Raw genomic sequence first — 22,070 nt, 5'->3', positions numbered from 1 at the left:
TCAGGAGCTAAGCAAAGATTACTAGAAGGACTAGTTCATGATATAGTTGCAGTGTTCTGTACCACTCCTCACCTTCATAGTTCACTCCCAGATACCTCCCCTAGCAAGGAAGATGAGCAGGTTTGTGCTAGGTGAGTCTGTTCCAGAAGAGTGCTGCCCAACCCTTCTACACCCTGGCCTTAGGACACCCAACACCTCATTTTTTCCAACATCAAAAATCCAAATGATGAGAAAACTTTTTAAAAGTCTCCAAACAGGAGCAGGCCCTTTTACAGTCATAGGAATATATCTTAGGTGGCCAGCTCATTCATAGGCCTTTCCCAGAAAAAGAAATTAAAAAAAAGAGAGCTCCTGCCTCTGAAATCTAGCACTGAGTCACATGTGCTCATCTCTCTCACACACAAGGTGGTATCTGAGTTGTAACAAGGTGAACACCTAACAACTCATTCTTTCACAGAATCCCTAGACTTTCTGTGTCATCAGCTTCCTTTTAGAAGCTCAATTTATGAACTTTTACTCCACAAGCAAGGTGCCTTTCAGACTTTGGCACCCATTTCTATTTAGATATCAAGCTTGGTTCCTAAGCAACCAGTCAGCCTCTTACTTTCCCCATCAGGGAGCCAGCTTACTGTACTAGCAGAACAGGTCAAACAGAGCTCAATCCTGGACATATCAGTGCTTGAGGGAACTTTAATGAAAGCAAGAAGAAAAATGTGGTACATGAACAATGCAGACAGGTTCTGATCCAGGCAGTTTTGCCTTGCACAAGTAGAATACAGTTCCTGAATCAGAGTTTTAAAACTGAACATAATTTTGGGCATCCTTCCAATTCTGATTTATTTACAAGTGATAAATTTGAAGCCCAAAAGTTAAATGAATTGTTCAAGGTCACATTGGAAGCAAAGCTGCAGCTGGAACATTGGTGTCCAAACTCCCAGACTAAATTTCCTTCTACCATCTGATGTTTTTAAAAAGAAAAGGAAATTTGAGGAGTGATTTTTTTTCATAAATTAAATCAACTTTAAAATCTAGGTATATTTTAAAAGTCAGAGAATTCTAACATTATTAAAAGAAAAAGGTTTAAAAGCTGGTTAAATCTGAATATTTTTCAAAAATCACAAAAACATATGTACAATGTTGTAAAAAAAATAGAGGGAGAAGATTGCATTCAAGATTACTGGGAAGGCAAAGCAGGGGGAAGTTGCATGTTGGGGGTGGGCTGCATGGGCTGCCAGCTTTCTTGGGTTTGAAGGATGCGATAAAGCTGCTTCAGCTGAGCAACAATGTTATCTTTGATGTCTGGAGTTGAGATCTGCAGGCGAACACTGCCACTGTCAAAGGATCGTGTGAAATCACCAGAAAACATCTCGTAGATCATCCGAGCTACCACAGGAATGACCTGTTCAGGACACAAAGCACACAAGTGTCCAGTGAGATAAAGGTAATTTTTTATTTGTTTGTTATTGGTAACTGGAGATAGAGCCCAGGAATTCCCCCACCTCCTTTTATTTTTTTTGTGGGGAGGGGGTCTCAAACTGAAGCCTATCTCAAACTTGCTATCCTCCAGCCTCAGGCCCCTGACTTTCTCTGGGATTATACACATGTGCCACCATGCTCAACTTGAAGAGGTATTTTTAGCAAGAGGGACCAAGATTGTAGAAGAACCAAGGAGTCTTTGAGGAAGTACCACTGTAATGTCTAGATATAGGATATACCTTCATCTCTCCAGATGATCTGCCAAGTTTCACTGTAGAAGTTGGTTCAGTTGAAAGTAGAGAATGTACATGTAGCATCACATCAAATGCCTAAATAAATGGCTGCTTACTTAGCAAGACCAAATGCCATCTATTGCCAGCTTCACTGCACAACCCCAAGGGGCCTTGCTGCCACTCCTAGAATAAGGTTACCTTCTTAAAAAACAACTCAAAAGGCTTTTCTAAGAAAAGCTAGCAAGAGTCATATCTTAAAAGATCTCAATAAGACTCTAATATCAGTAAGAGAATGAAAAATAAGGTCTTTACTAAATCAATCACCTATTTTAGAAACTCACCTTCTCTAGGTTGGCTCTACCGTACAAAGTCTGAATCTGCTACCCTATTTTATGGGATAAAAATTCACACAGACTAATGTATACTCAATCAGGACTCAACCCACACCTGGGGACTAATGTGTTGGCAAAAAGAACTGTTGATACACCCTTATTTTCTCACCTGAACCAAGATGAGTTTCCTTTCCAGAGGTTTTCCATCTGGCCATTCTTCCCCAAAGCATAAGTATATCTCAAATGGTGGCTGCTTCTCTATCTGTCCTTTCTGGTGGGCAATAAGATCTACAGAAGATAGAAGAATAAATTTGATATATTAGGTCAGTCCATAACCATTCAGTAAATACCATCTTTCATGCTGCCCCTTAGCCACTTGCTACATGTGGCAATTAATTTTAAATTAATTAAAAGTAAATAGTCCCACAGCCAGGAATAGTGGTACATGCCTATAATCCCGGCTGTTCAGAAGGCTGATGTAGGAGGGTCATAAGTTTGAGGTCAGCCTCAGCAACATAGCAAGGCTCTAAGAAACTTAGTGAAATCCTGTCTCAAAATAAAAAAATAAAGGCTGGGATTGTGGCTCAGTGGTACAGCACTTGCCTAGCACATGTGAGGCACTGGTTTCCATCCTTAGCACCATATAAAAATAAATAAATTGCACACGCCTATAATCCTAGCAGCTCGGGAGGCTGAGGCAGGAGGATTGTGAGTTCAAAAACCAGCCTCAGCAAAAAAGGGAGGCACTAAGCAACTCAGGGAGACCCTGTCTCTAAAATACAAAATAGGGCTGGAGATGTGGCTCAGCGGTTGAGTGCCCCCGAGTTCAATCTCCAGTACCATAAATAAATAAATAAAAATAAAGTCATTGATGTTCTTATAAAAAAATAAAAAGGGCTGGAAATGTGGCTCTGTGGATAGGTGCCCTTGGGATCCGTCTCTGGTACCAAAAAAAAAAAAAAAAAAAAAGCGGGGGATGGCTGGGGATGTGGCTCAAGCAGTAATGCGCTAGCCTGGTATGCGCGGGGCGCTGGGTTCAATCCTCAGCACCACATAAAAATAAAATAAAGATGTGTCCACCAAAAACTGAAAAATAAATATTAAAAAAAAAACTCTCTCTCTCTCTCTCTCTTAGAAAAAAAAGAAAAAAGGAAAGGAAAGGAAAGAGTCCCTTCGCCACATTAGTCACACTTACATGCTCAATGGTCACATGTGGCTAGCAGTTACCAGGCTACCATACTGGAAAACATCCCCATCATTTCAGAGGGTTCTTCTATTAGATGTAGTTGATCTAGTCTTGGGGTTCAAACCACATTGTGAAATTCACATCTTAATAATCTTCCTAAAATTATCTGCTTCGATTCATCGAATATTTCTCAAAAAAAAAAAAAGTATGTTTTTCTGAACAGGATGAACAAGACCACCTTCTAAAGTTAAATATAAGCTAATAACATTCAGGGATTAACAATAATACTGTCTTCCTCCTGCCACTGAAGGAGCCACAATCATTCTAGAAATAGTTTCCATATATTTTTGCCTTCTAGTGGAACTCCTTTCCTCATGCTTAGGTCACTTTCATCTTCAGAATCTAGGTTCTCTTTTCCCTGACCTCCAGCAGAAGAAATTTTTTTGGTTAAGATCACTGCTAAGCCAGGAAAGGAGGGAGAAAAAAAGGAAGGATGGAGGAAGATTAAACTTCCAGGAGCAATTCCCACCATCAAACTTGTGAAAAAAGACTCACCACTCAGGAATGTTTCCAAACAAAATAGCTTGACCTTCTTTTGTCTCTCAATCAGGTTGGGGGCAACAAGTGATGGGGCACATGGCCCAGACCAGTACACCTTGCACTGGCACAGCCTAATGGCATAAATGGCATGACCGCTGACCTCCAGGATCAGACCTCTGTCCATGACGTCTAGTAGCTTGCTGGTGAAGAGCTTCTGCCTCTCATTGGTGATATGCTCTGGACCTGGGAATTTGACCTGCTCCAGACTGACAGGACCAAAGAGCTCCTCCTGGTCAGGCATGGGACCCAGGTCCCCATAAAAGAGCCGACAACCCTGAGGGTTGCTCACTGTCATGGTCTGCCCATATTCCTTCCCACGGTACTGAAACTTGATGTCCAGGTCAGTCACTGCAAGGTGAGACATGACAGTGAGTTCTGCTCCACTTCTCTGCCTGTCTGTCCCTAAGACTCATGCAAGTCCATCATTATCAAGCCACCTTTCAACTGGAATTCAGAAAGGCCACTGCCAGAGTTATCCTTCCTGCAATAAAGGGAAACATCAACATATCCCAGGAATATTCACACAAAAAGTTGCCTTGAAGCAAAGCATTTGAGGCCCATCTGGTCAGTTACCACATCCTAAGGACTATAATTTCACCAAAGTGCTGAGACCTGGTGTTCCATATTCATTGATCAACTGTCCACACCAATAAGTATTGGAAGGAGCTAAAAAGTAAGGTGTCTGATTTGTGTCTAATTTTTGGCACAAAGAAGCCAGAGGAACAAAAAGAAATACTTAGCCATCTTTCTGGAAATCACACATGTGAGCACATACTGGATCTATTCTAATATACACCATAAGCACAGTTCTCTGAAAAGTAAATTTTTATTTGCCAAGTCTTCATTGAACCCAATAGGCTTTATCAAAGCTACTTAGACTCTTGGACAAAATATTCGCTCTCACACCAAAGCATAGTATGAAAGGGAGATCAGGGTAATGGTGTAGATTCTTCTTTAAGATAAATTTGTACCAAATTCAGAAAGACCCCTAAAGCTCTTCTAAATCAAGAACCTCCTTGACCATATCCATGGCTATTAACCTCCCTATCCCACAGCTGTTGTTTTTTTTTTTTTTTCCTTCCACAAATCCCCTTGACTAATAAACTCAGGCCTCCTACCCACCTAAGAGGTGAGTAACCTGAAGCTATATAACCAATCAGAACATCCCCATGAGCAACGAGGCATGGGTCACTGTTTCTTTACTTCCCTAGTGACTCATCTGACAGTCAGGAAATAGGGCACTCGTGGGGCAGGCAGCTACTCCACACATTCCAAAGAAATGGAAGCAGAAAGTGCAATAAGAAGGGATTATTGTAAGAGATGAAGACCCAGAAAGATCAGTGCTCACTTACTTGGGAGAGAGCTGATCCACAGCTCTGGAGAGCTATAGAAAGGCTGAATAGGTGCCTGAGGCACTTCCATCTCCAAAGGTTCTGTTTTGGGCCATACTGCTTCAGGGCTGCAGTTGCCCACACTACAGTTGCCCACACTAGCTGGTGCCATGGGAGAACCTAGAACAGAAGGATGTGGGTGAACAGGAAAGAGTAGCACACAAGAACATCACCCACTCTGAGGATCTAAGAATTAACAAGACCCAAAGACAAGAATCAAACACTGAAACATGATCTAGTGTGATTTCCCACCCCGATGATTCCCATAACTGACAATACAAAATAAGATTCCCCAACACCTCCTTCCTAATCATATTATTTACCCCATAAACTCATAGTTTTAAAAACTTATATTTGCAAAAATTAACAGAAACAAGTGATTTATCTTGGGGAAGGGAAGCATTACATTAGAAAAGGCATGAGTGTGAGATGCTTTGCAACAAAGTTTGGCCTCAGCAATTACGTAGAAGCTAGTTGTCTTCCATAAAGTGAACTCAATTGAATTAGCCGATTATCTTTGAGTAAATATTAATATATAGAAATTCTATTAAAATCAACAAATATTTTTACATGTATAAAATGTCTGGAAGACTAAAAAGAACAAATTAAAAATTTAAAAATATATTTTAAAAAGGGTCTGGAAGGATACTCAAGAATATAGATTTGTCTTTTCCAGGGAAAGAATTGGAAAGTTCAGGGAAAGAATGGAAGAAAACTTTAATTGATTATTGTACGATTATGAATTTTAATCCATGTGAACATATTATTCATTCAAATATACTCAATTTAGTCTTTTAAAGAAGAGTAAAAAGCCTAATCCTATTTCCCTGTTACTGTCAAAGTTGGCTTGCTCCAAAGTCTACAGATTCCTCTTCCTAGCCTCACCTCTTAGGCATCTATTCTTCAATAATTCTTCTTCCTCTGCCCCAACAGCTCTGAAATCACAGAGGTTAATGTTTCTTTGACCCTCTTTGTTCAAGTATAGTTAAATCTATGTATCCAATTGACATTTTTGTTTATAATATATAGTCCACACCTTTCCAAAAATAATCCAAGGCAGCTCAAAACATAAGGACACATGTTAACTTTAATAAAATATGAGCAGAGATAGGAAATCAGGATCCTGGAGTAACTGGTTCATACTTTTAAAGGGTGAGAAGAACAGAATAAGTCAGCCAAGAATTTGGGAAAACATCTGCATTTCCAGATGTCCAGATCTTAAAATTTCTCTAAGTGAGAATATAGCACATGGCAATACTAACCTAGAAGTAAATTCCACAGAATTTTTATTTATTCATCACTTGGTTACAAATATCTAAATGGCAGGATAAGTGAAGGAGGGACACTGGACAGACAATAAGTGTCATTCCTGGTTCTCAAGGATAGAGACCCCCAAATCCTAAAGAAAACATCTTGATATACTAAGTTTTTTTAGGTGGCACAAGTTATTTGAAGTGACTCATGACATACAGGTGGTACTAAAAATATGGCAAATAGCTGAACTGGATGTGAATCATTTAGCTCAGAGCATTTCAATGGAGAGATGACATGAAAATATTGCAGAAGAACAATTCAACTTGTGTTTTGAGTATCTTCAGAATATGTGCAGTCACATAGAGGCCTCCCAACCTCTCAACTAATTGTTCCTGGGAAGCTGAATTCAAAAGTTCACAAAAGAAAGGTTCCTTGCTGATAAATCCCATCAGAGCCTAGTATCAACAGCTATAGAAACAGCAAGTTTCCCATGATATAGCCTAGGTAGAGTAGTCCCTACCTAGTAGAAGGAAGTGACATAGAATTTATACCCGGGTTCGATCCTCAGCACCACATACCAACAAAGATGTTGTGTCCGCCGATAACTAAAAAATAAATATTAAAAATTCTCTCTAAAAAAAATTAAAAAAAAAAAAAAAAAGAATTTATACCAAGGGAACTGATAGAACAGTTTGCCTACAATTCATAAAAATGTTATCTGCACTTCCCCTGGGGGAAAAAAAACCAGGTAAAATTTATAACCACTGATGTTTGCATGTGGGATTTGGAATGAGTTTAATTGTTTTTTATTTCTTTGAATTAGATGTCCTTTATGCCTAGAACCCACTTCATTGCACTGGAATAATTGAGCCAGCAAAGTTCCTTTGCCTGTGACTACTCCTTGCTCTCAGACCAGCGCAGTCTGACCACAGGGTTCAATCACTACTCCCAGGGCAATGGTAGCCAAGGGGTCAGCAGTTTAAAGCCAAAATCCTTGCATCCTCCTTATCCCTCTATACCACCCACCAGTCCACTGACCATTGATGTTCAGGAAGGGGAAGGTATCCTGGATAGGAACATGGTGCTGAGATTGGTCAAGCTCATCTTCTTCATCATCTTCATCCACATCATTATCCTTCTCATCCCAGGGAGCAGACCCTGTCGAGCCTACACATAATACATATGCCCATAAGTTAGTGCTTCAAGTTGAACTATCATCGCTGCAGCTGACCCATCACCTAAGCAAGGGACTACTAGCACAGAGTCTCCCCAGGATTAGTATGCATTCTCAATGCCCTAGCTTTTAAAAAAAAAAAAATGGGAACCTAGGGTATACTAACTCCCAGTTCCAAATCTTCCTATGGGTCCTAATATATGTTCTTCTCTCCTCCCCAATCCAGAAGCTGCAGACTCCATTCCCTTCTCTTAAACTTTAATCTCTGTACATTAGTATTGCTATTACTAAATTTCTATACTCAGGCACCTCTTTTAAGAACTCTGCAAAGTAAATTTTTATTTGGCAAGTCTTCGTTGAGCTCCACCCTTCTGAGCTTCTCATGAGGCAGAGACTCTTATCTTATGGCAGGGCCTCCCTGGATTCACTGGAATACATGTCTAAATTATCTGGCTTTCACTATTCACTAAGAATTGAGTAAATTCTCTTAGCAAAAGTATCCTACAAATTAAATGATCGCTCACCCAACATTTCTAAAGAACTAAATAGCTTTTACATGTCTTGTCAATTAATTCTTACAATAGCCCTTGAAATAGGCAAGAAAGATGAGATCCTGCATTTTAGAGCTGAAGAGGCCCAATGACTTGATTCAAGTCCCACAACAGGTCAAGTGATAAAAAGAAGTTTAGATCTCAAAACTTCTAGGCTCTAATTCCTCCTCCTATAAAACAACCTGGCCTCTCGAGTCCCAGGAGAGGCTATTTTTACAGCAGAACTCTATACTGTACTTCTCATGCTCTAACAATGCAGGCAATAACCATTTCCCCTATGTGAGCAAGAAGACATTACTGAACATATACCATTTGCTCTCTGGGTCCTTCCTAGGGATAGGTTTTCAAGTTTTACCAGTCTAAAACTCTGAAAACCAGGCTGTTTTCAATTTGACTATCTCTTTAAGAGTCCATCCCACAATCTGGCATATAACCCACCTTCTCCCCAGCACCTGGGCCTTACCTGGGTTAGTGATCGAACCCTGGGGCTGAGGGATGTCACACACTTGATATATCTTCACTGGGTTCATAGGCACCTCCTTGGTACCATCATACATCAGGTTGAATTCCCTGCTCTTGTTGAGAGCACAGCGGAGCTGGGCCTTCCATTTTGCTGGGTCAGGGTCATCTATCCCTTCCTGGTACTTCCCCGTTTCTACAGCCCAGGCCTGAGGAACAGGAAACTGCAGTTAGTGCCTACTATCGCCCGGGACCACTACAAAGCATATGCTCACCCCTTCCCATACAAACGCACACACATCTGGGTGAGTGCCCCACAGTCTTATCCCATTTTACACAGATTACAGTAGGCAACAGTGCCCTTAGGGCCAGGAGGGGTGGGGCCAAAGGGAAATAAGTTATGTGCAAACTTAACTTTGAAAGGAGGACTCTTTTTTTTTTTAATTTTTTTTTTTAATATTTATTCTTTAGTTCTCGGCGGACACAACATCTTTGTTGGTATGTGGTGCTGAGGATCGAACCCGGGCCGCACGCATGCCAGGCGAGCGCGCTACCGCTTGAGCCACATCCCCAGCCGCGAAAGGAGGACTCTTATCTCAAGCCTAGTACCAGCACCTGTCAAGATGTCGATGCTACAATGAAGGGTTGAAAATAATAAAAAGTCTGGAGCAAATCTTTTTTCTTCTTCCTTAACCATTTTTATTATGGATTGCTTATGTAGGAATATGTACAACAAAGAGGGGTGGCAGATAAAAAGAATTTGGCTGGTCCCCTCCCTTCAGTCTTTAATCTTATACATAAAGAACTATAGAAACCCATAGCCTTTAGGAGGATAGGAAGCATACTATGTGGGGTCAGCTTGCCCCACTTGGCTGAGGGCTGCAAATTCTAATAAACCCATACTTCTCATCTTTCCCTATTCTCATACTCCACCTGCACTAGAAACCTCATGCCATCACTATGGCAGTGGCTGGTAGCATGGGCTAAAACCACTTTGACTCTTCCTCTCTGATTTCAAATAGGGGAACTTGTAGCAGTATCACCAGAGAAGGGGAACAAGGTAGTCTCCCCAGTGAGGAAAAGGAAAAGCCAGGCTGCTTGGCCTATAAACCAAGTTCCTTAGAAACAAAGCAAGTAGTAGAAACCCATCCAGGTCTAACAGGCATTTAAGTTTCCACTCACTGGATACCTCTCCCTTGTTGCTAACATATGCTCTCATCTCTGAACTGTCTTCAGGAGTGTGACACCTGATGTAGAATAAGGAAATGTCATTAGAGAAAACTCAACATATGAAGCACACATTAACTTTTCAAGCTGAAAGGGCATGTCACTTGTGCAAACCAACTTCTCTGTCTCTGGTTCTGACCATAGACTTCTTCCTAAAACAGAAATTGAATTTTTCTACCTAATCCTAGAGATTTTTGATCTCCCTCAGTCACCCCCCTACAGAGCCTGGTAGTCATGAGGAAGATTCTTTCCAGGGCTAATCAAAATCTTCCTCCTCCTCTTCTAATTCAGACTCACTTCCTCTTACTATCTTTTCAGATTGGGTTCCTACATTTGTTTTGTGGCAGAGATAAAGAACTCAGTGGCTTAGCAGGAACTAGGGGCCTAACTGCTGCTCCATTCCATCAAATCCCCTAGGTGATTTCAACTTCACTGGTCCCTAGTGTCTGGGACACACATCTGCAGTTACTTGCTGTACCTATTGCTGCCTCCCCATGTTTTTCCTTCTGTTTGTTTGATCCTCCATGTTCATGCTCACTCTGGTCCCACCCAGTCAACTCAGGCTGTGCAGATTTTGGCAGAAGCCTGCAAATTTCTGTGGTTCCCTAAAGCCCTGCCCCTCCATGGAGAACAGCCAAACTAAGCCAGAACCACAGCCCCACCTTCCTGCTTACCACATAGCATCCTCCTGGCCCACTCAGATGACACTAAGGATCCATGTCTAATACATCAGAAGACTGTACCCTTTTCAGAATCAAGAAAGGTGGTCCTAAGAAGTACCATGTGACAATCTTTGTGACTTATAAATATTACTTGTTCAAACCCATCCTGAGTTGTGCTTTAGAGAAATTCTGATCTCTGTGTAGATCCTTATTTCTTTTTATAAAATTTTGAGACAAGGTCTGGCTAAGTTGTTTAGGACCTTGCTAAGTTGCTGAAGCTGGTCTTAAACTTGCGATCCTCCTGTCTCAGCCTCCTGAATCACTGGAATTACAGGTGTGTACCACCATACCCACCATTTATTTCTCTTTCTAAAATGAAGAAAATCTATTTTTATGATGCTTTACAAATCCATTCCAAAACTTATTTTCACTTGATTTCCACAATAATCACGTGAGTCTTGCAAGTTAAGACTGCTTTCATACCAAATTTATTCTATGGGGAAATTGAAGCCCATTGAGGTTACCTGCCTTGCTGAAGGGAAAGTTGATGTTAGCATGATTTGAGGCCAGATACTCCAATTCTCCATAAGTCTTAGAAAAGGCAGTGTTATAGTAGGAAGGGGGTAGAGGAACAAAAGACATGAGTTCAAATCCTGGATCCACCATATTCTGGCTGTGTGATTTTGGAAAAGTTAGTCAGACCCTCAGAGAGTCAGCCTCTGCATCTACAACATGCAGGTAATACCTCTCTCAGGGGTTATCATGAGAATTAAGTGAGATCATAGACACATGCACCCAGTGCATGCCAGTTCCTCACCCATGTGTCTTACTAAAAGCGTATCAGAGCTTGGGCTCAGCGAAAGCACCCTAACTCTTCTCCTGATCTCCCAGGCCCTCCCTCACATTCTGCAGATACAGTGATACAAATAAAGCCAAGCAGACTCCCCAGAGTTTCCTCAAATCCCAGGCATTCAGGTCACCCTCATGTGTGAGGCATTCAGGAATCAGCCTCTTCCCCATGACCAACTGGACACTTCAATTGCAAATCCAGTTTCAGACCAAGGCCACAGGGAGGCCAGAAATCCAGGGCAGGGCAATCCCCTCCTCAATGCCAACTTCAATAACTGGGAGGTTTTTTGCAAGTATTTTCTCTAACACCTCTTTTTTACTTATATCTACATTAGGTGTGTTCATTTACATTCCTTCTAAGTACCCACTGGCCAGTTTTCTCTCTGCCTCTCCTCTCTACACCTGGCATAACCCAGTCAGTGGGGAAATATCACTAGGATGGCTTTCGTGTAAGCTCTGACCCTACCTTTCCTGATCCAATATCAACAAGAAGCCAGGACATCAATCTCGAGAGGCCCACAGTCAGGGCTGGATTACACTTCTGCCTTCCAGTTCACAGTCAGGGAAGAAAAGGGCAAACTCGCTTCTCTGTGAATTGGGACTTCAGGAATTAAATCTACTTCTGAGATGGAAGGGAGCAGCAGGGAGAAGCTGGTCTGAAGTAGAAGTGCATCTCGTGGAAGTACAACTACATGGAACCTACTGCCCTTGGTTTCACTTCAATTTTGTAAGATGCTATGTGATTAAATCTTATTTTCAGTTCAATAAAATGACTATCATATCAGAGCTATTTTTTATTTTTAAAAAACATAATTAAGCCAGGGCTGTAGTTCAGTGGTAAGAGAGTGTGCTTTGCATGTGCAAGGCCCCAAGTTCAATCCCAATACCACAGAAAATGTATTGAAAGAATTAAAAATTTGAAAGAATTAAAAAGTTATTCTTAACTTTTAAGGAGACATTATGAATATGGGCAATATATTCTAATATTAAAAGAATAACGTCTTGAAGGCCCTCTACACCCATCTTACAGGCCATATTCCCTAATAGGTTCCCTAGCTTGTGCTAAATACAAGTTCTGCCCTAGTCTAAGAGCCATCCTCAGGTCTAAGCACCTGTCTTCAAGCAAGGGCCCTGAAGGAATGAAGAAAAGTGGCTGACCTAAGCACATCAGTACAACCACTTACAGTTTAGCTGACCCCACCTCAACTCCTCTGGAACATGAATTAAATACCTTCAACCAATGGGAAATACAGGGCTTCAAGAGACATGCCCCAAGAAGTACTATGCCTGATAAGTTTGGGTACTTCCATCATAAATCTGTTTCATCAGTTTTAGATTTAGTGTATTCCTCATGCCAAAACAGACAAAATAAAAACAAACCAACCCAGAAAGTTCTGAGAACTGGAAGAATTTTTAACTCATATGGTAAAGAAGTCCTTTACCTTAAAAATGGTATTTTCTTCCTCTTGTTGGGGGCTGTGACGTGTGGCATGTTTCCAGGGAATCTGGAAGCGTTTGGAGTCTCTGTGTAACCAGATGAGTCCAGGATAGAGGCCACTATCCACCTGGGCCACCAGCCAGGGCTTCAGCCGGACTCTGCGGGGATGGAGCGCCATGATCTGGGGGTAGGGGGATAAGAAGTAGGGAGAGCAGGAAAATTAGGCCAGCCACTGGGAACTTTTCCCAGCTACTATTCCCATATGCTAGAGCTACAGTTTCACTAGATTACAGTAAAGAAACTAAATATGGGAATAAACTGTGCCAGGTAGGAAAGAGGTAAAAAGGTTCTTTTGATTCTTATTCCAAAGCCATTTATACTTCATGCTCTAGCCAAATCAGACTTATCATGCAAGTAGATCACATTTCTTCTTTTTAAATCCTGAAGCGGAAAAATAAAAAGGTGATGTCATCCCTGCTGGAACAGTTTTTCCTGAAGTACCAAGGGCTTTGGAAGAGAAGGGCAATTGCTCTTTACAATCTCTCCTCATGAGAAGGAAAGAAAAAAGCTATGGAAACAGCACTACAAAGGCAAGAAGTACATTCTCTTTTCAAATGAGACAACTGAAAATGAGTAGGAATGTTTAATAAGAAGCCCATATCATGGTGACAGTATGTGAGGGGCGGATCCTGGATTCCAAAGTCCTCACTTACATGGGTGAGCAGGCAGTCTGTCCAGGCAGTCTATTCACAGAGTTCTGAAGAGCTGGGCTGAGTCGGCTTTTCTTTCTCTTGACCACACAAAGATTCTGTACCAAGAAAAAGCAGTCTCTAGGAGAATGTTCAGGAACAGTAAAGACAAAGCCTCTGAGAACACTTCTCCAAAACAGACTGGTAAAGCTCAGAAGCCCTTACAATAATCAAATACCACAGTTCCTAACTTTAACCTACAAGAAACAGACATAAGACAAGCCCTGCACAGTTAGCACAGCCTCCTCACCTGGGTCTGTTTATCTCCCCACAGAGGCTGGAGTGAGTCGATTAGTTAGAGGCGCCAGCCTGGGTAAAGTCTGCAATTGATTCTCATAAAAATACATGGGCACAGCAGATAACCAACTGTGCAGCCGGCACTCAGCAGAAAACAAAGGCCTGCCTGGATCAGGTGCCCAAAGAAAAAGGTAGTCACTGGAGAATTGTTTGCCTGCGATGTTATGTTTGGACTTTTTGATGTTTTTATTTTGCTTTTACTTAAGAAATGGAGGCCTGGAACAACAACGTCATTCAACAAATATTTGTTCATCCACTACTGTGTGCCAAGCACTGTGTTAGTTATTAAACACTGAAGCCCAATGTTTTCATCAGATGTCCATTTTTGAGAAAATCCACACTGGAACTGTTCAAGCCCCGACAATAGCTAAAAAGAAGTGATGACATTCACACCCAGAAAGATCCCTAGCTAGATCACAGTTTTGAAACCAAACTAGGTAAGTCAGCTGAACTCTCCCACTCAGACAAGCCTGGCCAAGGAGTGACCCTAATCCTACTTTCCTCCCCAGCCAGATTCCTAATAAATTCGAAGAACCCAAACCCAACTCAGCCTCTGGCACTTTAAGAGCAAGGTAGGAACTGCTCTCATCTGAGCCTTCTGACCCAATTATGGAGTCCAGCACCTGAAACCTTCCCCCAGGGAGCATGGCTCACAGTGGGCAAGTGAGCTTGGCAAACAGTATTCAAGGGCCCCCATTCCTCACCTTGGTTTAGGGTATTTTGAAGGGCAGCATGCAAGTCCATTAAACCATGGAATACATGTACTCCTTATAATCAGGAGGGAATGCATTTTCTTCCAAGGGCAAGTTTTACCTTCTCCTCCCAGTCACAGCCCTACCAAAAGGAGAATAGAGCAAAGGGAGGAAAAAGAGAACAGAGAAATGGACCAGAAACCAATCAACCTAGTAAGGGGCTTTTGAGAATTTCTATTGCACTACTGGTAAGACCTGTGTCAGAGCCTGTCAGACACATGAAATTTACCTCTTAACTGATCTTATTGTAGTTGATCCATAGTCCATGAAGAAAAAAAATGAGGTAATACAACCATGATAAGGAGCTGCAACTAGGATGGGGAAGGAGGAGCAGCCACCCATAGAGATCAGTGATGAAGATCTAGAGCTTGGGTTCTCAGTGTTCTCCCCAGATGGGACTATACCTGAACAACCCCACCTCAGCTCATGGGAAAGAGTCCCAACCTGCCCTCCTGTGTGCCCGACCTACCTCACTGCCAATCCTCTCCACCTTCTGAAAGTCAGCCAAGATCCCCCCCCCCTCACCTGCCATCTAATAACTGAGACTCTCCAAATAGGCAGAGAGAGAAAATTGAAAACAACCAAAATGCCCAAGAGTCAGAAGTGGCTAAGTTTCATATTCAGGCTGCAATATCAAACAGCCATTAATAAAGGGTGTCGGAAGAACTTTTATGGAATTTGGAGAAAGTTTTACAATTTGAAATTGGGAGGGGAGCAGCATACAACACTGATTATATGTAGTACTTCCACTTTTTAACATAACATACTATTATACAAATGCACATACACACAGAAGTGAAAAAGGGAAAATATACCAATGCAATATGAGTTTTATAATGTTACCTTGTGATGGATTATGGGTATTTTTTATATTTTCCTATATCATTTACATTTCCCTATATTGACATGTTTCCATTTTTTTTAACTTCCAGTAGTTTTTTTTTTTTTTTTTAACCACAGGACCATACTATTTCTTATAAAAGATGATATCAATCCTTCATACCTGCATAAGACTTTCAGTTTTACATGTACTTTTACTTAATATGTCTGCTTTTATCTTCAGGATCCTAGAGGTGGTATTATTCCCATTTTAAAGCTGCATTAACTGAGGCACCAAAAATTGTGTGCATTATATGGTATTGGTTGAGCCCAGAACCAACACTCCTAAGTCAGAGTGAGCTGTACCAAATCTAGCTAGCTACTGCACCCTACATACATTCCAAGACCCTCCTATCTTCTTCTACACACTAAGAGAACAAACCAAAACAACAACAAAGCCTCCCTGAAGGAACAACAAAGTGAGTGGATGACACCCATTCTCAAACACACTTAAATCAGAGTGCTCTTCCTAAAGCCTCTCACCACTCAAACTTACCTAATTAAAATCAGCCCTGGTATCTCCATCTGCCATCACAGCAAAATTCAAGGCCTTCTCTCAAACAGGTATGTAACCATCCAAAGATAAAGATGCCACTCATCCACTCCCCTCACAGTGAACACAGAACAGGGACTCTTTCATCCTCCCCAGGGCACTAACTGTCCTCTCTCATGGGCTGGGTCCAGGGGGCATGACCTCTATAAACACTACTGACACCACCTTCCCGGCCCCTGCCCAGGCCAGTTTCCAGGGGCGCTGTTACCTCAATGCCCTGATTTGGCTGTCATTAAGTTTTGCTCATAGTAAAATACACCCACCATTTCTTGCAGACAGATCTTAGAGTAAGTCCCACTTGTTTTTTTTCCTCCTGAAGGAAACTGAAATGCCATCCTAAGTTCCCCAGGGGTAAAGTGTGGGTCTCTACCCATAATTCACCTTCCTTCCTTCCTTCCTGCTGGATTAAAGTTGGAGGGTGACAAAAGGGATGCAGAATACTGGTGGCACTCTCACGTTTTATACACATATCTAACCCTGAAGGTCTCCAATCCTTGTTGAAGCACCTTCTCCCTCTCCATTCCCGGGCTTCCATTCTTGGTATCCACCAAGAGAACCGAATAGGAACCTCAAAGTAGGCTTCTATAAAGGGTGGCACCCCAGCCCTCCTTCCCTGTCAGGGTTGGAAGACATTCACCATTTCCCCACACCTACCTCCAGCCCCTTCAGGCAAAGAGGGCCTCACCTCGAGCGGCCACGCCTAGCGCCACCCTCCCCAACACCTAGTTTAGCTACTTGGAAATCCAAGGGTGTCTCCCAGGCCCAGGGCAGAGGCCTGACTGTGCTAAACAAACTAAGGAAAGGAAAACAAACCGGCCAAAGTTCCTTGTCTTCCTCCTTCCCAATTTCCCAAAACACCCACCAGGACCTAGGGCCAGAGCACCTGGGAAGTTCCCTCTAGGACCCTGGGGCCAGTGACCAAGTTAGTTAATACAGAAGGGGAGTGGGGGTGGGGGCACCTTGGCGCGATCCGATGGTGAGGTGAGTAGGAGGGGGCCAAGAGCAGCGAATTCCATTTCCGCAGGAGGGAAGCGGGAGGGGCCCAGCGCTGAGGAACTAGGACCCCAAAGTTACCTAGAGGAGGGCGACATGCACTCAGCCCCAGTGGGTATCAAAGCAGGCTCTCCCACCCACACACACTGTAATGGAGCCCTTCTCCACCCACGGAGGTGTCTCCCCTCGATCTAGGTTGTCTCCAGAAGTTGGCGTCCCCACCTTTCTTCAGTTGGCTACCCGAAGCTGATGTCCCTCCGAATCAAGTCCGCAATAAGATCACCCTTAGCCACTGTGACCCTCGACGGCCTGGCCCAGTGACTCCTGGATCTGCGCAAGTGGGGACTGAGGGTTCCTCCCAGAGTCGCACACCAGCCCTTACCTGCCCAGCCCAGGTGAGCGGAGCTCACGTCAGCGCCTCGCCCCAGAACGCCACAGCCCCCTCCGCAGTCTGGCCACGCCTTCCAGGTGTGGCCACGCCCTCCGACGTTCGGGATTGGCTGCGTGTGAGAAATATGATACTCTTGAGTTCCTGTGCTATCCACCCCTCCCAGCCTCTTCTCCAGCCCACTCCCAGTTTCTAACCTGAGCTTAGAAAAGTCGCAGACTTAAGCCTCGCCCTTATGCCTCGGGGATATAGTGGTCGTGGGAACAGGAAACCACTGGGAGGTCAAATCTAAGTTGAGAGAGTACCTCCCCACTTTCATGCCCCATAATTACCCAGAGGTATGCAGACAGTTAAACCCAAATAAGGGTTTTGAGATTGGCCCTACTACTCATGGAGTTGGCTATGGGGAAAGGACTCTAACACTAGGTCCTGTCCAGTGCCTTCTAGCCTGGAAATCTGCCTTCTTACCCATGTGACCCTGGATAAGTTAGTCTCTTGGTTTCAGTTTCCTCATATAGTCAATTAGAACAATAATTCCTGCCTTTTCTAATCACTATCAGGTAATGATTAAAAGCATAGTCTCTGGTGCCAACTATTGAGGTTCCAGCCCCAACTCCATCAGATACTACAGATTCACAGAAGTTTCAGAAGCTCTGTGGGCCTCAATTTCTTATTTGTAGAATTAGGTTAATAATGGTACCTCCTCATAGGGATGTTGTGGGAATTCAAATTACTGTATATAAAGTGCTTGGAACATACCTGGCACTTATCAAGTGCTATGTTAAGTACTTGTAATTATTATTGGGGTAAGAATTTTTAAAAAATACCTTATAGACAGTGCCTCACAGAATAAGAGTCATCTTTTGTTATTACTTGAAATCCAAGTCCCATTTGCTTAATGAGCATTTCCTCACCTTCCCCATCCTTATAGATCACATGCTTACTGGCAGTTGTATACCAGCAAATGCACAAACTCCCATTCTCAAGCACTGCTCTGTCACAGGTGAGATGGGTCGGGGACCGGGTACTTAGGTTTGGGAGTTGAAAGTAATGAGGGGGAAACTAGAGGAGTGGTGTTATGGATTGAATTGTGCCCCACCTCCAAACCCATATGTTGAAGTTCTAACCTCCAGTATCTCAGAATGTGACCTTATTTGGAAAGAGAGTCTTTGGAGTGGTAATCAAATTAAAATGAAGTCATTAAGATAAGCCCTAATCCAGTATGACTGATGTCCTCAAAAGGGAAGTGATTTGGACACAGAAGTATACACTCATAGAGGGAGTATGATGCAGAGAGAAATGGAGAGAAGATGGTGGTCTACAAATCAAGGAGAGAGACCTGGAATAGATCCTCCCCCCACAGCCCTTGGCAGAATCTAATGACACCTTTATTTTGGACATTTTTTTCCATACCAGAGATTAAACCCAGGAGTGCTTTACCACTGGACTATATCCCAAGACAGTTTTTTTATTTTGAGACAGGGTCATGTTAACTTAACCGTGTGACCCTCACTACTTTTGTTGTGAGGCTGGCCTCAAACTTTCGATTCTCCTGCCTCAGCCTACCAAATCCCTGGAATTACAGATGTGAACCATCATACCTGGCCGTTTTGGACTTCTAATCTCAAGAACATTGAGAAAGTCTGACACCGTGGCGCACACCTGTAATCCCAGCTACTCAGGAGGTTGAAGCAGGAAAATAGCAAATTCAAGGCCTGATTGGCTAATTAGTGTGAACCTGTCTCAAGTTAAAAACAAAAAAGGATGGGGTTGTGGCTCAGTGGTAGAGCAGCCCTGGGTCAAATCCTCAATACTGCAAGCGGGGGGGGGGGGGGGGGGGGGGGGGGCTGAGAAAATGATTTTATCTTTTTTAAGCCACCTCATCTGTGGTACTGTGTTATAGCAGCCTGAGTAAATTGATATGAATTGTAGAGCCCCTGATAATAATGTAGGTTTGTTCCTAGCCCCAACTTAGCTTTGGAATGTAGCCACCAAAGGCTGGGAAGGTAGCAAGGCCCTCAGCCAGCCTCCAAGTCAACCACTGCCCTGTGGCCACTCTTCTCTTCACTGGAAGGGGTTAGCTCACCAGGCTAGCCTGCTCTTTACTGCTAATGAGCTCACTAAACAAGCAGCATCTTCCAACTGGCCCAGGGTTGGGCTGCTGAGACCCAGCCAACAGTCCATTTCTAGTGTGTATGCAGATTGGTGGGGGTTAGGGGGAGACCACCCCATTTGCCATTTGAGAGAAGCCAAAAGTCCAATGGCATCCAAATATGAGCCACACACAGTCACTTACTTTTGCACTAGTTGAAATTCCCATAACTAAAGTGATTTCTTAAGGATCTTCATTAGAAGATACACATTTTAGAATGAGGAAAATTTAAGATAGGGGAGTTTTATTCTAGATCCTCTATTCCAGGGATAAAATTGGCTTAGAGACTTTTGTTTGACCCACAGAGAATTTTAAATACCAAGAGATTTCATATAAACATCTAGATTCACAGCATCTCTTGAAGGATCATGAGCTCCTGGACACTCTGACCAAAAGTTCCACCAGGCAACAGCAGCCCATTTAGAGGAAGCCTACACATTACAGTCAGAACAACCCCACTCTATTGAGCTTTCTCATTTACTTTAACTGCCTGACCTTGTAGACATCTGAATCCAAGTCCCTGCTTTTTATAGATGAAAAACCCATAGGTAAAATAATCTGTTCAAAGTCACCAGGCAAGTCACCCACAAAGCCAAGACCAGAACTCAAACCCAGGGCTCTTTCCACTGGAGCTCTTTCCACTGTTCAGCATTCCAGCCAGAATCTATTCTGAATGGTGCTATACTGTTTGTTGTCTTTTTTGTTGTTGTTGTTCAGAATCACCCATCAATCCAAATGCCATTGAACAAACTAAAGCCCCAGTGTTCGTATCACTCTACTGAGGAATCAATGAAAGGAGAGAATGCAAGAGCAATTAACATGGAGATCAGGAGGAACTTTCTGGCTCTTCAAATGATCAGACCTGGCAGTAGGCCACTCTGAAGTCTTCTTTGCTTGAGACACACCTCCTGGTTTGGTCTGGAGGTTAAAAACATCTTGTGAGCACTTCCAAAGGGCACCAAAGGAATCTATTCTTCTGTATTCCCAATGTAGCTCCTTCGGGGTACAGACATCCCCAGTGGGACTCAGCCTGTGATGTCCTCTGTTGCTGCTCAGGTGGAGCATTGCTGACTCACTTGTGAGTCTGAGTTTCAGGCAGAGTGATGTACACTTCATTACAGGGGCCCGGATTCACAGCCACAGGGAGCTGGGAAATTCCCTTCTCCCACTCCCAGTCAAGTGCAATTGAACAAAGTAAAGCCCCAGTGTTCATGTGTGTTTTATTATGTGGGAAGGGGTCTTTTTCACTATTCAGAGACTTTAACCTCTGTAATTTCAGACTTGTAACAACAACAAAAAAAAAGTCCTGAGCTCCAAATGCTACTCTCTGCTTGGCAGAGCAGAGGGTGTGGCAACTGGGAACCTTCCCAAGGGCTCCATACAATGGAGAGCTTAGTCTTGCTGGAGTCCCTGATAATAAATAATATCTGAGATTAGACTGCCAGTTTGGTGGGGTTGCTGAAAAGGAAGTGGGACTATTAAACCAATTCTGCGCTCTCTCAAAGGAACTCAGGCCCCGGAAAGTATTCTGGAGCCTCAGATCTACTCCAAATCCTTTCTTGGTCCTGGTTTATCTCAGCCTCCATCCAAGATTTCAAGGTACCAGGAATAGAGATGAGCCTAACACATTGTCTAAACCACAGCCTAAACTGAACACACATTGGTTGTTTTTATTCTTAATTTTTTAGTTATACATGACAGTAGAATGTATTTTGGTTATACATGACAGTAGAATGTATTTTGAAATATTATACATACAGGAAATGTAATTTCCCATTCTTGTGGTTGTACATGATGGGGAGTTACACTAGTAATGTATTCATATACGAACACAGCGAAGTTACATCCGATTCATTCTACTGTCTTTCCTATTTTCATTCCCCCCACCTTCCCTTCATTCCCCTTTGCACACATTGGTTGTGGCTCTGTTATTGATCCTGCCTCTGTCATCTTATGCTATGTGGATTGTATCCCAGAATATACTTCAAATCCTAGAATCATGAGATGGTGGGGAGCCACAGTAGGCTGGCAACATAAACACACGAATGAATCTCACTTTGCAACCCCAGCAATGGAACAGACTTAGGCTTGAAACTCTAGGAGAATTCCCCACTACTGTGTTCAGAGTTATTCATTTGTGACTCTCTTTATCTTTGAACCAAAATGAGAATGGGTGAGTGTTCTCAAAAAGCAGATTTCTTGCCAGGCATGGTGACACATGCCTGTAATCCCGGTGGGGGAGTCTAAGGCAGGAGCATCAAAAGTTCAAAGCCTGACTCAGCAAAAGCAAGGTGTTAAGCAAGTCAATGAGACCCTGTCTCTAAAAAAATACAAAATAGGGCTGGGGATGTGACTCAGTGATCTAGTGCCCCTAAGTTCAATCCTCAGTACCAAAAATAAAAAAGCAGCTTTTTTATTCCAAAAATATGTGGGAGGAGGAGGAAAACCAAGGCTCAGTTAAATCACTTGAAGGTA

General features: G+C 42.8%; 1 protein-coding gene across 2 annotated transcripts; it reads right to left on the bottom strand.

The window, feature by feature from the left end:
• Nucleotides 1-31: 31 nt before the first annotated feature.
• IRF6 (interferon regulatory factor 6) lies at nt 32-17,575 on the bottom strand. 2 transcript variants are annotated; one of them, XM_081299519.1, is made up of 9 exons: nt 17,438-17,575; nt 13,546-13,640; nt 12,837-13,013; nt 8,661-8,865; nt 7,511-7,639; nt 5,180-5,338; nt 3,783-4,175; nt 2,211-2,329; nt 32-1,399 (listed from the first exon to the last, which is right to left on the bottom strand). In XM_081299519.1, the coding sequence occupies exons 3-9, from the start codon at nt 13,008-13,010 to the stop codon at nt 1,175-1,177; spliced, it is 1,404 nt and encodes a 467-aa protein (XP_081155645.1). In that variant the 5' UTR covers nt 13,011-13,013; nt 13,546-13,640; nt 17,438-17,575; the 3' UTR covers nt 32-1,174. The 2 variants fall into 2 exon arrangements, with proteins under 2 accessions (XP_081155645.1, XP_081155646.1); XM_081299520.1 differs by lacking the exon at nt 17,438-17,575 and adding an exon at nt 13,832-13,939.
• Nucleotides 17,576-22,070: the final 4,495 nt, after the last annotated feature.

The sequence above is a fragment of the Spermophilus citellus genome (assembly GCF_964194105.1).
Source record: "Spermophilus citellus genome assembly, chromosome: 6".
In the NCBI taxonomy this organism is placed as follows: Eukaryota; Metazoa; Chordata; class Mammalia; order Rodentia; family Sciuridae; genus Spermophilus; species Spermophilus citellus.
Note: the sequence above shows the minus strand (reverse complement) of the source record. Positions and strands in the feature narration are given on the sequence as shown.